This window comes from Lagopus leucura, unplaced genomic scaffold (assembly GCF_019238085.1).
Source record: "Lagopus leucura isolate 7727_CA_CO unplaced genomic scaffold, USGS_WTPT01 Super-Scaffold_760, whole genome shotgun sequence".
Taxonomy (NCBI): Eukaryota; Metazoa; Chordata; class Aves; order Galliformes; family Phasianidae; genus Lagopus; species Lagopus leucura.
In genome coordinates, this window is record NW_024962257.1 from 13157954 (window position 1) to 13171525 (window position 13572).

The window sequence follows — 13572 nt, forward strand, 5'->3', positions numbered from 1 at the left end:
TTCAGAAGTTCTGTTTTTTTGCCTTGCAAGTGAAATTTTGGGAAATGAGCACTTTGGGAGAGCAGTCCCACAGCTGATAACACAATGCCTGGCTGTGGGCTGATCACACCAAAGTCCACCATTCCCATGGTGAAGCCTTGCAGAGCAAGAGCAGTGTTCTAAAGCCAGGCTTCATTAAACTAAACTTTAACAGTAATATAAAAGAGAGAAGGGAGCGTAGAGAGGATGTGACTTGGCATGGGGAAAGTGAAGATTTCAGTTGCCCTCTCCCCTGCTTTGGCTTGTGTTGAGAAACTCCCACCTTCAACCTGGCAAAGCAGATCCCTGCAGGAGGGGTGGAGGTGTGGGAATACAGCCCCTGCCTCCCCACATTCTGCTCTGTGTGTGCATTACAAAACACCAGCAGTAGGTTTCGCCTGGTTTTCCTCATTCTGGACTGTGTCTATTTGTGAAACTGGTATATTCTCAGAACACTGGTCTGGCCCTGATCTCATTTCCCAGAGCTGGACAGCTGTCCAGCCCTGTTAATCTGGGGTAATGAATCGCAGACAGGTCCATCAGCTTTGCTGGGTGGGGAGGATGATGTCCAGCACTGCCCATATTCTCTCATTTAGCTGCATAAACCCCTGGGGGTGGCAGGGGGGCTGCATTTTGCCAGCATGGGCTTAATATATCAACGCAACTCTCAGCTGGTCATCCCTTTGGTCATCTCATGGGAACCCCCTGCTGTGGTGGCAGGGCTGTTCTGGGTTTGTTGGACACATGGGTGGTAATTTATGGCAGCCCAAGAAAGAAAGATGCCTCTCCTCTCTCTGCCAGGACACTCATGGGACCGTATGGGATGGATCGAACTGTGCACTGCTTTGAATTCTACGACTGTGCCAATGGACTGGGTGAGTCTTGAGTCCCCCCAGACCTCAATTTGAGGAAACCCCGGCATCCCTCATGTCACAACATTAGTGTTATGATCTGTTCCCTATCTGAAAGGTCGGATGAGGCCCTGAGCAGCCTGATAAATGTGCTCATGCAGGGAGGTTGAAGCTCAATGATCTTCAAGGTCCTGTGCAATCTAAGCCATCCATGACCCTATGAAACCTGATATTGGTTCTTGTGCCTGTATGTGCTGAACATTTGACAGCACCTTTCACAGCTGAGGCATTAAAACAAGGTCAAAATACCAATTCCCTATTGGTGACATATGAGCAGCTGCAGCGCTGTGGCTGCATGGGAACCCTGGAGTAGGGTCTGAATAGGGTTGGGGGGGGGTGGCTTTTCCACACCTTTCTGCAGATTTTGATTTCTCTACATTAAAACAAACAAACAAAAAAATTCCCAAGCACTTTCTATGCCCATGCCAGTGTCCTGGCCCCAGGAAGTCCTGGAGATGGGGCTACCTAAGAGCAGGCTGGATCCCATTGGAAACTCCAGCCCAGAGGTATGAGCGTGAGCACAGTGAGTCAGCCATCCTTTGTAGGGCACCCAACATCAAAGCACAGGGAAAAGGGAAAGGAGATGGCCATACCCATCTGTACATGAGAAACTGCCTTAGGCTCGTAGAAGTCAGCAGCAAAGGATCCAGTATAGCATCTCCTGCCACCCTTGTGTGTGCTCCCAGCAGCAATCATCCTGCTGAGCCTCCGAGGTCCCCAGGTCACCAGCTGGGGACCCATCCCAGGAGTCAACCTCCTTGGGTTTCCTGCGACCACCTGTTAATTAGAGGTTGTTCCCAACTCTTGGCTAATGAGGTTTCCTGGCTCTTCTCTCTTGGTCTTCTACTCATGAGAGACCTGTGGGCACTCAGAACTTTCTTTGCTTGCTGGCTATTTTAATATCAGGAGGTATATTTGGTTGATGATTTTTGGTGGATTTGGGTTGGTGGGATTTTAGCTGTTGGGTTAGCTTAGTTTATTAAGGGAGGAGACCCAGGGAAAGCAGTCTCATGGTGTGCTGCTGGTAGGTGTAACCGTGTGGGTCTTCTAGTGCCATCACAACCTTTCTCCAGGCTTTTTCCCTGTGGATCCAGGTGTTTTTGCAGCCTGGTTTCTGTTGGGCAGCAGCAGCCTACTTGGTGCTGGTGAAGTGGGTCAGCACTTGGCCTGAGTCTGAGGCTTCACTGCTTGGTGTGGAAACCCACATGTGAACCTGGGAAGGAGTTCAAAGGGGTTACCTGGTGGCTCCAGAACCAGGGTTTGGAATTAAGGAATTGTCATCAAAGGGAGGTGATGCTTAAAGAGCATTTCTTAGAAATGCTGAGATCCCATTATCTTGACCTTCATCTTCTTAGGACAGGGAAGGGAGCAGTTCACCTGCAATCTGTCCCTTCCTTCAGACAGAAAGAGCTGGCTGGGGCTACAAGATCAACAGAGGGATTACGGGAAATGTAATTGAACATTGCTAGCTTAAGCAGAAAGCAGGCAGCCTCACCCTGTGCTGACTTTCAGGGCTCCAGCACGGTGCTGCTGGGGCTGGGGTCCCCCCAGAAAGGGAATTTCAGTGGTGAGGTGGTAGAAGAGGGAAAGAGGAGGGTTTGGGTTCCCATGCTTGGAGCAGAGCTCATGCTGTTGGGATGACCAGGGATGAAGGCTGTTGGGCCAAACAACCGGATTAGCCAGCACACCCCTGACCCGTGGTGCAGAGCTGCCTGGCGAGCCAGGAGCAGGTGAGATTATAGGGCTGAGAAGCTGAGAACTACAACACTGGCATTAGTGGGAGCGGGATTAGATGCAGCTGGGAAGCTCGAGGGTCTCAGAATGATGTAGGATTGCTAGGAACCTGGAGAAAACTGCTTGTTTTGGTTTGTGTAAACTGAATTCCCACCTGGAATTTCCCAGTTGTCTTTCTTCTTCAGAGGAGAAATGAGGGGGGTCATCAGAATCAGCTCCAGGACCTTTGCCAGAATAGGAAGATTAAAGACAGAGATCTAAAATAGGCTAGATTATCTGGCCCTGAGTATGACTTAATAAGCATTATACCGGGACTTTGATGCTGTGATAATTAAAGAGCCGTTATTTACCTAAACTGGATCTCAGATAGAAACTCAATTGAAATGGGTGTTTATAAAACATGAGGGCTCTCGAGAATGCTAGCCAAGCTGCAGAAATCCCAAACAAAGCCCTGAAGGGCTTTGGATGGTGGGGCTGAGCATCATGCCTGCTCTGGGCTGGGACCTCCATATGGGACAGGTTGTGTTCATCACTGCCAGCCTCATCCTATCCCATTGCACAGTGCCAACCCCAGGCCCAGGTGAGGGCTCCTTGGTGCAACACTCTCTTGCTTAGGGACAGAAAAGGGGTTTTTGGTTTCATTTTTTTCCCCCTTGTCAAAGTTTGAGTGTGGCTAGGAGCAATCAGTAATCACTGATTTTAATAACAAGATCGGATTTTCCCCTGACATTGTTGGAGATGAAGGAGGATTTGTAGATACTTTGGCTATATTTAAGCCATTATTACAATCAATTTGCAGACACAAAAGAGAAACGAGTCATTATTCAGTTGATACCTGGGAGGTGGTTGTGAATGGGCATCGTGGTGCTGCTGGATGCTCTCCCAGCTGCACCACCTCTGAGGTGTACATCTGTACCTCCTTTCCCTGATGCATGCTGCCATCCCTGCTTGTCTCACTGTCAACCTGAGCTGCCATCCCTCCCTGCCCCCTCGCTTGGAATTCCCGTGTCCCTGTGCCTGTGGCAAGCAGGGCTCTTTGCCACCCATTTTCACAGCTATAGGTCAGCATTTCCACCAGTGGGCACGGTACAGCCAGCTGCTACAGGATGCACTTTGCATCACACCACTCCAGCAGGGCTGGGGTTCATGGAATCACTGAATCATTTGATTTGAAAGGGACCCTTAAAGGGTCCCTCCCCTCTGCAATGAACAGGGACACTTGCAGCTCCATCCGTGCTCAGAGCCCATCCAGCTTGAGCTTGGGTGTCTGCAGGGATGGGGCACCATCTCTGTGCCTTTGCCTCACCACCTGTACCATTGCCTGGGAGAAGGAGCAGTGAGTGGGTGCGAAATGTGGCCGAAACGAAAAATTATGATAATCTGTGTTCTACCACAAATTTAACATCAGAGAACTCCAAACATGAGGACTTTCCCCAGGGATAGCTGAAAATGGTTGGGCCCTTAGGGTTTAGGATACAGTGAGTGCGGAGCAGTGGGTAGATGCTGTGTTGCTGTCCCTAGAGGTCCTGAGCTGGGGCCAACACTAGGGCATGTCCCTGCTGCTGTGCCACTGTCCTCAGCCTGCCCTCATGGCCACAGCAGCAGAATGCCCGACCGGCAGGTCCTGGGACAGATTTGTTAATTAAAGCCAAGCTTTTTAATCCTTCTGTCTGCAGCCTGTATCCTCCAAGTGGGATTTAATGAGAGTGGGTAAATAAGTCTCTTGTGCCTCTTCCAGCCAGCTTACGTGTGCCGGCGGGGATGTGGCCATGCAGTGCCAGCCTGTGGTGAGGGAACCCATGGGGCATGGGGAGCTGCACAGCCCCCAAGGCAACACCCAGTGGGTCTCATCAGGGGCACACACAAGAGCAGAATCGTGCCCTTTCCAAGCATTGATCACATTAACTGCAAACGTTGAGTTTTCAGTTGTTGGAAGGCAGTCATTCCTGGCTTGAGTGCTCCTCAAAGTGGAGGAGGTGCTCCCAGATGCTCTTGGCCTCTGTCCTATGTTATTGACCTCACCCTGCTGCTGGTGTAGCACAGGAGGTGCGCAGGACTTATCACAGGTATGGCTTGCAACAAGTCAGATCCGAGAGCGAGCCAGTTCATGCCTTTGTGCCATGGTGCTTCTCCTCCCCCAGGAATTAAGGTGATCGGTGGCATCAAGGAGCTCACTGGAGAAGAATATGGAGTTTATGTCAAGAGGATCCTGCCAGGGGGTGTTGCTTATGCTGATGGTGAGTGAAATATGGAAGAGGGCGATTGGAAAAGCCAGAGGATGGTATATTCTATGTGCTGCTTTGTTGGGCATTTTGGGTGTTTCCTCCTAGATTCTCCAGCAGCAGAGTTGGGTTTAGCAATGATAATCACTGCAGTGAAGGAGGGCAGCCTTGCCTTTGGGCTCTGCAGCTTTTACAGGATTGCTTTGAGTCTTTAAGCCAAGTTCCATCCCCGCCACATGAAGCTCACTCCACTTCTCTGCTTGCAGTGATTGCATGGCATTGCATACGGCAGTGGGATGACTTCTCCAGGTCAGTGGATATTAGGCAAAGGGTCTGCGGAGTTCACCTTTTAGGACTTAATCCAAGAAGACTTTTTTTTTTCCCCCCCAATGTTACAACATAATTTTTCCATCCAAAGCAGAACAATCAAGAACAGGTGAAGGTGCCACTTGGGGGCTTTTTTCTTGACCTTAAATTGAATTAAGCAAAAGTTTTATGTCACTTTTGCCTTTGTCTTCGTTCCTCCTTACAGCATAGAAGGCCTCTGATGTTGGCGGAGTTGTTCAGGGCCGTGGTAGAAACTTCATCTAGGGATATCTTGAAAAACAGGTTGGATGAGAGCATCTCAGAGACCCATGCATATTTCATTCTGTCTCTGAGCAAAGGCAGGAGCAGCCCAACCTCTCCAAGTCCCTTCAAGCTGTATTTTCTGCAGTTTTTATCCATTAGTTTTCTCTTCTAGGGCGCCTGCAGCCAGGAGACCAGATCCTGGAGGTCAATGGAGATTCTCTAATTGGGGTTACCAGCGAGAGGTACCGTATCCAGACAGAAATCTTGCATTCCTCTTGGTTTTGTGTGGTTCTGTGAAGTGGTTTAGGCTGTAGGTTGCATGGAGGACAGCAGGGCATTGCTTTGCCCGTGCTCTGTTGCAAACAAAGGGATTCTGCACCCAGCACTGTTCCCAAGGGCCAACTCAAGAATCATCAAATGAGAAGTTTGTGTGTGAAAACAGACAAGTTTGATGTGAGCTTTGACATATGGCTGGGTGAAAACAATGCAGCCCCACTCTGACTCGGCACTGAGACGTTGTGGTTCTTGTCCTGCAGGGCTGTGGACATCCTGAGGACAGCATCAGCCACCAGCCACATGCGCCTTCTGATAGCCCGCGACGACGATGCCAGGTGAGGGGTGGCATCTTGCACTGGGAAGGGTGATGGTGGCATTTGTTGGCACCTGCAGAGCACTTGCAGCACTGGGCTTCAAGCCCGTAGCAAAGATAGAGGTAGCCAAGGGTGTCTGGCTGAGGGCAGTGTGGGTGTGGGAAGGTTCCTTCAGCACTGCTGCGTGCAGTTGAGTTGCCTGCAGCTTATGGCATCCTGCATAGAGCTCTGGGTGAAGATGTGCAAGGACAGTAGGAACTTCTCTTTCCTTTTCAGTTAGCTGCACTGAGTTTCCTTCACGCTGCCTCCCTGCCAAGGGAGGACAATTTGTTTCTCCCCAAAACCTCTCCTTTCGAGGTTTTGCTTTCTTTAGAGGTAATTTGACGCACTGAAATAAGAAGGAAAGAGTTCAGTTTGGTCTTGGTTGGACGATAATGATGGTGTCACAAGGGCAGGACTGTGGAAAGCCAGGTATGGGATAGGATGCTCACATCTGCAGGGGGATTTGGTGCAGCGTGCTGAAGCATCATCTCTTTTTGGCACTTCTGGGACACTGAGGTGCACCAGGAACCACAGACCTGTGTGGTGAAGGCCAGGTGCTGTCATGGGCTTTGTGCTGCAGGTTGGCTCATCACTTGCTCAATGCGCCCATGTCCTGTTAGTGTCAGGGACTGTGGTTTCATTTCTTATCCATCAATAGCCGTGGAGCATCGCTCCCTTAGCTCAGTGGTGAGAGTGCTGTAATGGCAGGGCTGAGAAGCATTATATTTTGGTGGAAGAAGTATTTGGCATTAATGACAGCCTACTTATTTTTTATTGTGCTTTATAAGTGGAAATTGCATCCCAAGCTATGACACAAAGCCCGAGTCCCTCAGTAGGTGCTGCAGAAGCTCTGGGTGAGGCCATGAGGTTGATATAAGCAGGGATATGCAACTCTTCATTGATTTCTGTCTGCTCCGAGCTGCTCAGGCCCCTCGACCTCGCCTCCTAATATCGTAAACTGCAGCAGATGGTTCTTAAAGCATCCCCATGTGTGGCTCTGGCTGCAGCTGCAGCTCCTGTGAAGCAGTGCAGAGCCTGGCTGGGGGCAGGCAGACCTCCAGCACTGTGCTCAGCCTCCGTCTGCTCATCCGTTAAATCTGCAAAAGGTTACCCAGAGGGGCAGGGGGGGATGTAAGCAGTTTATGGGTTTTTTTGGTAAAGATTTGCAGAGATTTCGCTTACATAATCATCTCACAGACGATGTATCTCCAGGATGAAGGGCTGTGGAACAAGGAGGAAGGATTTCCCTCCTTCCCGCCTACTTTTTTCTTTTCCTTACATCTACCTTCATTTTTACACTGCCATGTCAGATTTCTGGGGCATGAGCTGAGCACCACCCTGCAGCTTTTCCTTGCAAACCCTCAGCATACGAGGTGCAGCGGGGGAGGAAAGGCGATGGCTCTGGGTTTGGAAGAAGATTCGCCCTGCCTGCCAATTTTCCCCATGACTCAGCTGAGTAGCATTTTGCCGTGGTTGCCCTTGGGTGAATTTGACTTATAAACGCTATTATTTGTCCCTGAAGTTAATTATAGGCCCCAATTACCTGTGCTGTTAATGGATCTCAGTCCTGGCATGTATAAGATGCGTGCTTTTGGCCTGGTACATCAGGCGTGCTGCAGAGAGCTGCAGTAATGCTAGGGCTCAGAGCAGAGCATTCAGATTTAGAGCTGGACACTCTGGAGGACTGTTGGATCTTGTTTCATCTGTGCTCCTCTTTGGCTAATGAGGATAATTTTATTGCATACATGTAATCATTGTTTATTCATCCTCAGCCTGAAAGTTACAATAGCTCCTTGTTTCCGTGGGCTGTGCTGATACCATCCTGGTCTTTCAGGTTTATTGCTGTGAGAAAACCTTCCTGTGCTGCACCTCCAAGCACAGTGTAGCTGGTGTTTGATCACGCACCTGAGCATGATACATGTGGTCATCTTGTCAAAAACAGGCTGATGTGTTAATCATGCCTTTCCATACTCAGTGGTTGCAACACACATAGAGCAAATGCAAAGTGATTCCCTCCCCCTGCCAGCTCCAGCTGTGGGTGAGGGGCTGCTCCTGTGATGGCTCTTATAGAATGGTTTGAGTTGGAGGAACCTTTAAAGGCCATCTGGTCCCACTGCATGTGATGAACAGGGACACCCATAGCTCCATCAGGTGCACAGAGCACATCCATCCTCCTTCACTCCTGCAAGCCTGACATTCCAGACACTTTAGCTGCTCTTAAAGGAGGTGCACAGCTTCTTTCACCCCAGAGCCACGATGCACATGTGCCCATCACTGCTTTCCAGGCAAGTGAGTGGCACCATGGATATGGAGCATCACCCACGTCAGAGCTGGAAATGCCACAGCTGCTGTGTGATGGGTGCGAGAAAACAGCCTTTGCTGGCTGCTTGCATCATGGTTGCAGTGCTTCGGGTTTAGGGTTCCACTGCCCTGCAGGCTTTATTTATTGAGATGCTATTAAGGAGTGCCATGTCCCAGGCTCCTCTTTCCCCAGCCTTGGTGCAGGGCTCAGGCTTCTAGACGCAGTGCTCTCACAGTCACCTTTGATGTTGGATTCACCCTTTGTTCTCCCTGGAACAAAAGGGCAGGACAAAAAGGTATTATGAGATAAAACAACAATATTCTGCGGGAAGATTGACCCCTGCTGCTTAATCTGCTGCAAAGTCGACTGCAGCTGGCTGCTGCTGCATCCCCATCATCCAACCTTGTGCTGCAGGGCTGAGCTCTGTGCAGGGCAGCTCCAGGCTCTGCACTGCCCCAGCTCAAAGAAAAAGATATCTACATTTTTAAATATTTAAGATGGCTTCTGAGGTACCTTAGTATCTGAAAGGACAAAGTGAGATGATTATGGTTTTTTTTAGCATTCCTCCAGTGCACTGGTTCAGTGACTGGGCTTCATCCACCTATTTGCAAATCCCACATTGTAGTAGAATCATTTGAGTTGGAAGGACCATTTAAAGACCTCCTGCTCCCACCCCCTGCATGAATGGAGATACCCACAGCTCATCAGTGCTCAGAGCCCACCCAGCCTCACCTTTAGGTCTGCAGGGCTGGGGCAACATGTGCCAGTGCCTCTCTGCCCTTATTGTAAAGAGCTTCTTTCTTATATCCAATCTGAATCTCCCCTTTTTTAGTTTGAAGCCATTTTCTCTTTTCCTCTCCCAGCAGACTGTCTGTCTCCTTTCTTACAGCCCCTTTAGATGCTGAAGGGCCACTCTTGGGTCTCCCTGGAGCTCTCTCTTCTCCAGATTCTCTTCAAATTCAAATACAACACTGAGTAAAGAACAGTGCATTGCTTGCTGCTGGGATAACCTTCAAGTTAATCATATCTTTATGCCTTCATTGCTGTTTGCAGTACTGACCAACAAAGCAGGAGCCATGAGGGCAGCGTGCGACGCAGGTTGTCACCTGTCCCTCCAGCGAGCGGCTGGGCTGGACGCCTCACTTTGTGGATGAACAAAACTCAAATAACATAAAAGAATGTCCCAGCCTTGCCTGTCCTTGCTCATAACAAAAGGTTTGACAGCACGGGCTGTTGATTGGGCTTGCATTGTTTGGCGGGGCTGAAGAACACAGGAGCTGCTGGACCAGTTGCATTTGCATTGACTAAGAATTTTGTAGCCATTGTTTTAAGTTCATAACCTGCCCCATGCTCTGCTGAATTATTATCTGGGGAAAATGTAACAATGGATGACCACAGAAACACCCAGCCCAAAACAAAAAGCCAGCTGCTGATGGCTAGGTAATCACTGGAAATAGCATGTTAGCTTCTAGCAAGTTAGCCCTGCCATTACAGTATGTCACAGAGGGATGACTCCATCCATCAGCACATGAGTTACCAGTGAATGGGGACCCGAATACTCTGTGAAAATACAAGGCTTTTATTGGAAAATTGGGAAATTTCTGCTGAAGGAAGATACATTCAAGGCTTATCCTAAGGAAAGCATGGGATGGGAAATCAGCATCCCATTGCTATAGGATCTATCCAAGCCATCCTTCAACTTATTCAGTGCTTGGACATGTTTCAGTGTTTAAAACTAGAAACTACCAGCTGGAGTAGCTTCACAGAAGCGAGGTTTTGGAATGGCTTACTGTTAATGTCCCCCTTCCAGGGTGTCCCTTGAATATCTTTGTCAGGCAGCAGTTTGCCTCTTCCTGGCAAGCCTGTACCCCAAAAGCTGAAAAGCTGCCCAAGCAAAATGGTCAACAGATTTGGGTTCTGGTTAACCACGCAGCCACTCATCTTCCTCCTGCCTAAAACATGGGGAGAAGCTGTGGTTTGCCATCAGGATGGTACCCGTTGTCTCCCCAAACCCCAGTGAGTGCCTATAGGATCTTTCTAACCTGTCCTTCAACTCACTCGGTGCTCGGTGTCTTATTTCTACGAAGCTGCCACTTGAAATAGCTCTATGGGAAACAAGGTTTTGGAACAAACCAGTTTTGTCTTCTTTTAAGGTCGTAGGTTTGGTTGATAGAGACAGCAGTGCCGATGCAAAATATTTGGATCCATTGAGACATTCCACTAAGCGCCCTGTGATACTTGGATTTAAATTAGCATTAACAGGGATGAATAAGGCATACATTTGATGGCAATAGGAGATAAGGCAGACGTTGTGCTTTGATGTTAGTTAAAGAGCTGGTTGTTAATGGGAAGACTTAAATTACTAAGAGCACTTCCAGCAGGATCCCAAGGAGCTGATGATTTACTCATCATTTTATATTGTTGACTCTAACCTGGCCAATAACACGTAACACCTCCCCAGCAGAGCATGCCGATGACACAACGTCTGTCGGTGTGCAAGAGCAGGCTGCTCAGTGAGGAAACTGCTGCTGCAGTGGCTTTCCTGCAGGTTGTGTCCTGGGCAGGACTGGCTGTCAGCTGTGAGAGCTGTCTGCTCATCGCTCGGCTTTTCATGTGGCTGTGCTGTCAGCCGGCCGCCTTCCCGTGGGGATTCCCTCCTGCCTTCAAAGCGGACACCTAACGCTGCCACTGCCACAGAAGCACCAATTTCAGGGTCTCTCCTCTGACTGTAATGACACCCGGAAGAAATGAGTCAGCCTTGGGACTTTTCTCACTGAGTGAAGGCTGGCTTGGCTGGGAAGCGTTGGGTTATGAAGGGAGAGGATGGCACAGGAGCAGAGCAACGGCAGCTGCGTTGCCCAAAGAGCAGACGCAGCATGGACGGGTGCGTGAGGATGGTGCTTGACCCCAGCATCCCCTTTCTGTGCCTCCTCGTCCAAAGGGATGTGAGAGGCTCACAGCAGCTCAAAGAAGGATTACAGAAATGATGCAAGAGCTGGTAAACCTGGCTAATGGTGGGTCTTAATAGCTTAAGAACTCAACACGTTCTACTTGCTGAAAGGAAGGTCGCGAAGCAACATCTCTCATACGTGAGCAGTCATGGCCCAGCAAGGACCTACAGGTGTTGTCAAACTCAGCCTGGCAGCAAAGCATTAACAAAGGCAACCTCTTGAGATTGCAGGGTTTAGGTGTGAGAAATCTCTGCCTGCCCTTCAGTGCTGGAGGGAGCCAGCCCTGTGGGCTTGGTAATAAGTCACTGCATGAGGGCACTGCTGTCATACAGCGTGGTGGGAAACTCTTCTGAGCAGCAATTGCTGACCCATTCCATGTTTTGCTTTCCAGGAGGGAGTTCTCAGAGCTGCTGGAGAAGTTTGGCTCCCAGAGCAACACCGGCTCTGCACGGAGCTCACCAGTCCTGCATGGTGGCAGTGAGTACCAGTGCCAGCAGCTCCATGGCTGCCCTTCATCCTTCTGCCAAGAGAGTTTTCTTTGTCTCAGAGTTATTTTGGATGTGTTCTAGTCTGATTTACTTTGGGTGAAGGCTTGAAGGAAATGATCTCCTAGGGCACACAGGGCACAGCTGGTTTTGCCTATGCAGAACGAAGCAGCAAGTCAGCACCTGCTTTGTAAATTCTGGGAGGATTGAGCTGGGGCCATAACAGCTTTCCAGATACTTGGACTCAACTGAAGTGCTGGTCTGGTAATCCCAGCAATACCTGTCATCTGCAAAGGGAAAGTGCTTAATGAGGGACAAGGTTAAGCTAAGCCAGGTGCCATTATGGCAAGTCACACATGCATGGGGATAGATGTCTTTCTGGGTTGGCAGGCCACAAGAAGGCTGGCAGCCCTTTCTCTGTGGCAGACAGCGGGGTGACAGCCCCATGCTGCACTTGTACTGAGGATGCTGAATGCTTCCTCTCCACAAGCAATGTGTCTTTCCTATGTGGTTTTCCCCAGGAGCTTGAAAGCCAGCCACTACCAGCTGCTGACAGTAGAGCAAAGCAGGAGGGTGGTACTGGTGAATTTTTGTTCCCTGAACTGATTGTGACTTTGCTGTTCAGGTCGATACCTGGAAAGCACATCCTCAGGCTCCTCCTCGCGCTCCCAGAGCCCGCTGCTGCTGAGCCCAGCCAGCTCCCACGGCCCCTTCATCGGCAACCCGGCGCATGCACCCCACGCTCAGTACGTACAGCCAGGCCCCAGGGTGCCATGGTGCAGTGACCCACTCACCACTGTGATCTGCTCTCACAAGTCAGCAAGGCAAGGTGCCCGTGGTGCTTTTCATAGCATCATAGAATAGAATCATTTCAGTTGGAAAAGATTTCTAAGGTCATTGAGTCCAACCATTAGCCTTGCACTGCCAGGTTTTTAAAGGCTTGGATGCACTGGTTTTCATGAGCAGCTGGTAGTAAGTTGCTGGGACGTGGTTTCTTTAAGGAGACATGTGTACAGTAAAAAGTGAGGAGCTCCAGACCACTTGCTGTCAGAAAGATGCCACCATATGTCTAACTTTGTTTTAGAGGGAAAAACAGAATTTGAATACAGTGTTCAAAGGATGGCTTGTTCATCCTTATGTCTGCTATGCTATTGCATCACCACAATGGCTTACTGTTTCAGTATCCATTCCAGAGTGTCACCTTGCTGTTCTTGTCACAGCAACAGCTCTCCTCTTCCTGGCAAACCTGTACCCCAAAAGCTGAAAAGCTTCCTCAACAAAATGGTCAACACATTTGGGTCCTGGTTAACCACACAACCACACATCTTCCTCCTCTCTGAAACATGGGGAGAAGTTGTGGCTTCCCACCAACCATGAGGATGGTACCCACTGCCTCCCCAAACCCCACTGAGCACCTCTGCGAGGCCCCCAATGCCATCAGGAGGTGCCTGAAGAGCACATTTCCCACTGTCCTGCTCCTGGCACACCGACACGGTGCAACGAGAGCATTGCGCGCTGCCGTGAGCCGTGGCCAACTGCAGACACCTCGTCCTTTGGCCTTGGGAGCGTTTCCTGGAGTGTGTGTTTTCATGTGGTCATCTGGCCCTTTCATATTTCGCAGGGTCAGAGGTTTGGGCAGGCAGAGCTTGTTTTTGGCCGAGTCTCCTCTCCAGGGTGCGTGGGGTTGACCTTTGAGAGACGCGCAACATGAAGGGTGTCAGCAGTGCTGGAATTGGGACCTCTCGTC

General features: G+C 49.8%; 1 protein-coding gene across 1 annotated transcript in view; it reads left to right on the forward strand.

Annotated features, from left to right (window-relative positions):
* Nucleotides 1-762: 762 nt before the first annotated feature.
* LOC122176233 (syntaxin-binding protein 4-like) overlaps nt 763-13572 on the forward strand; it is a 28444-nt gene continuing 15634 nt past the window's right edge. The window contains 7 exon segments of the mRNA XM_042864595.1: nt 763-815; nt 817-893; nt 4805-4900; nt 5628-5697; nt 5992-6066; nt 11732-11817; nt 12451-12571. Coding sequence (XP_042720529.1) covers nt 763-815; nt 817-893; nt 4805-4900; nt 5628-5697; nt 5992-6066; nt 11732-11817; nt 12451-12571 — 578 coding nt within the window.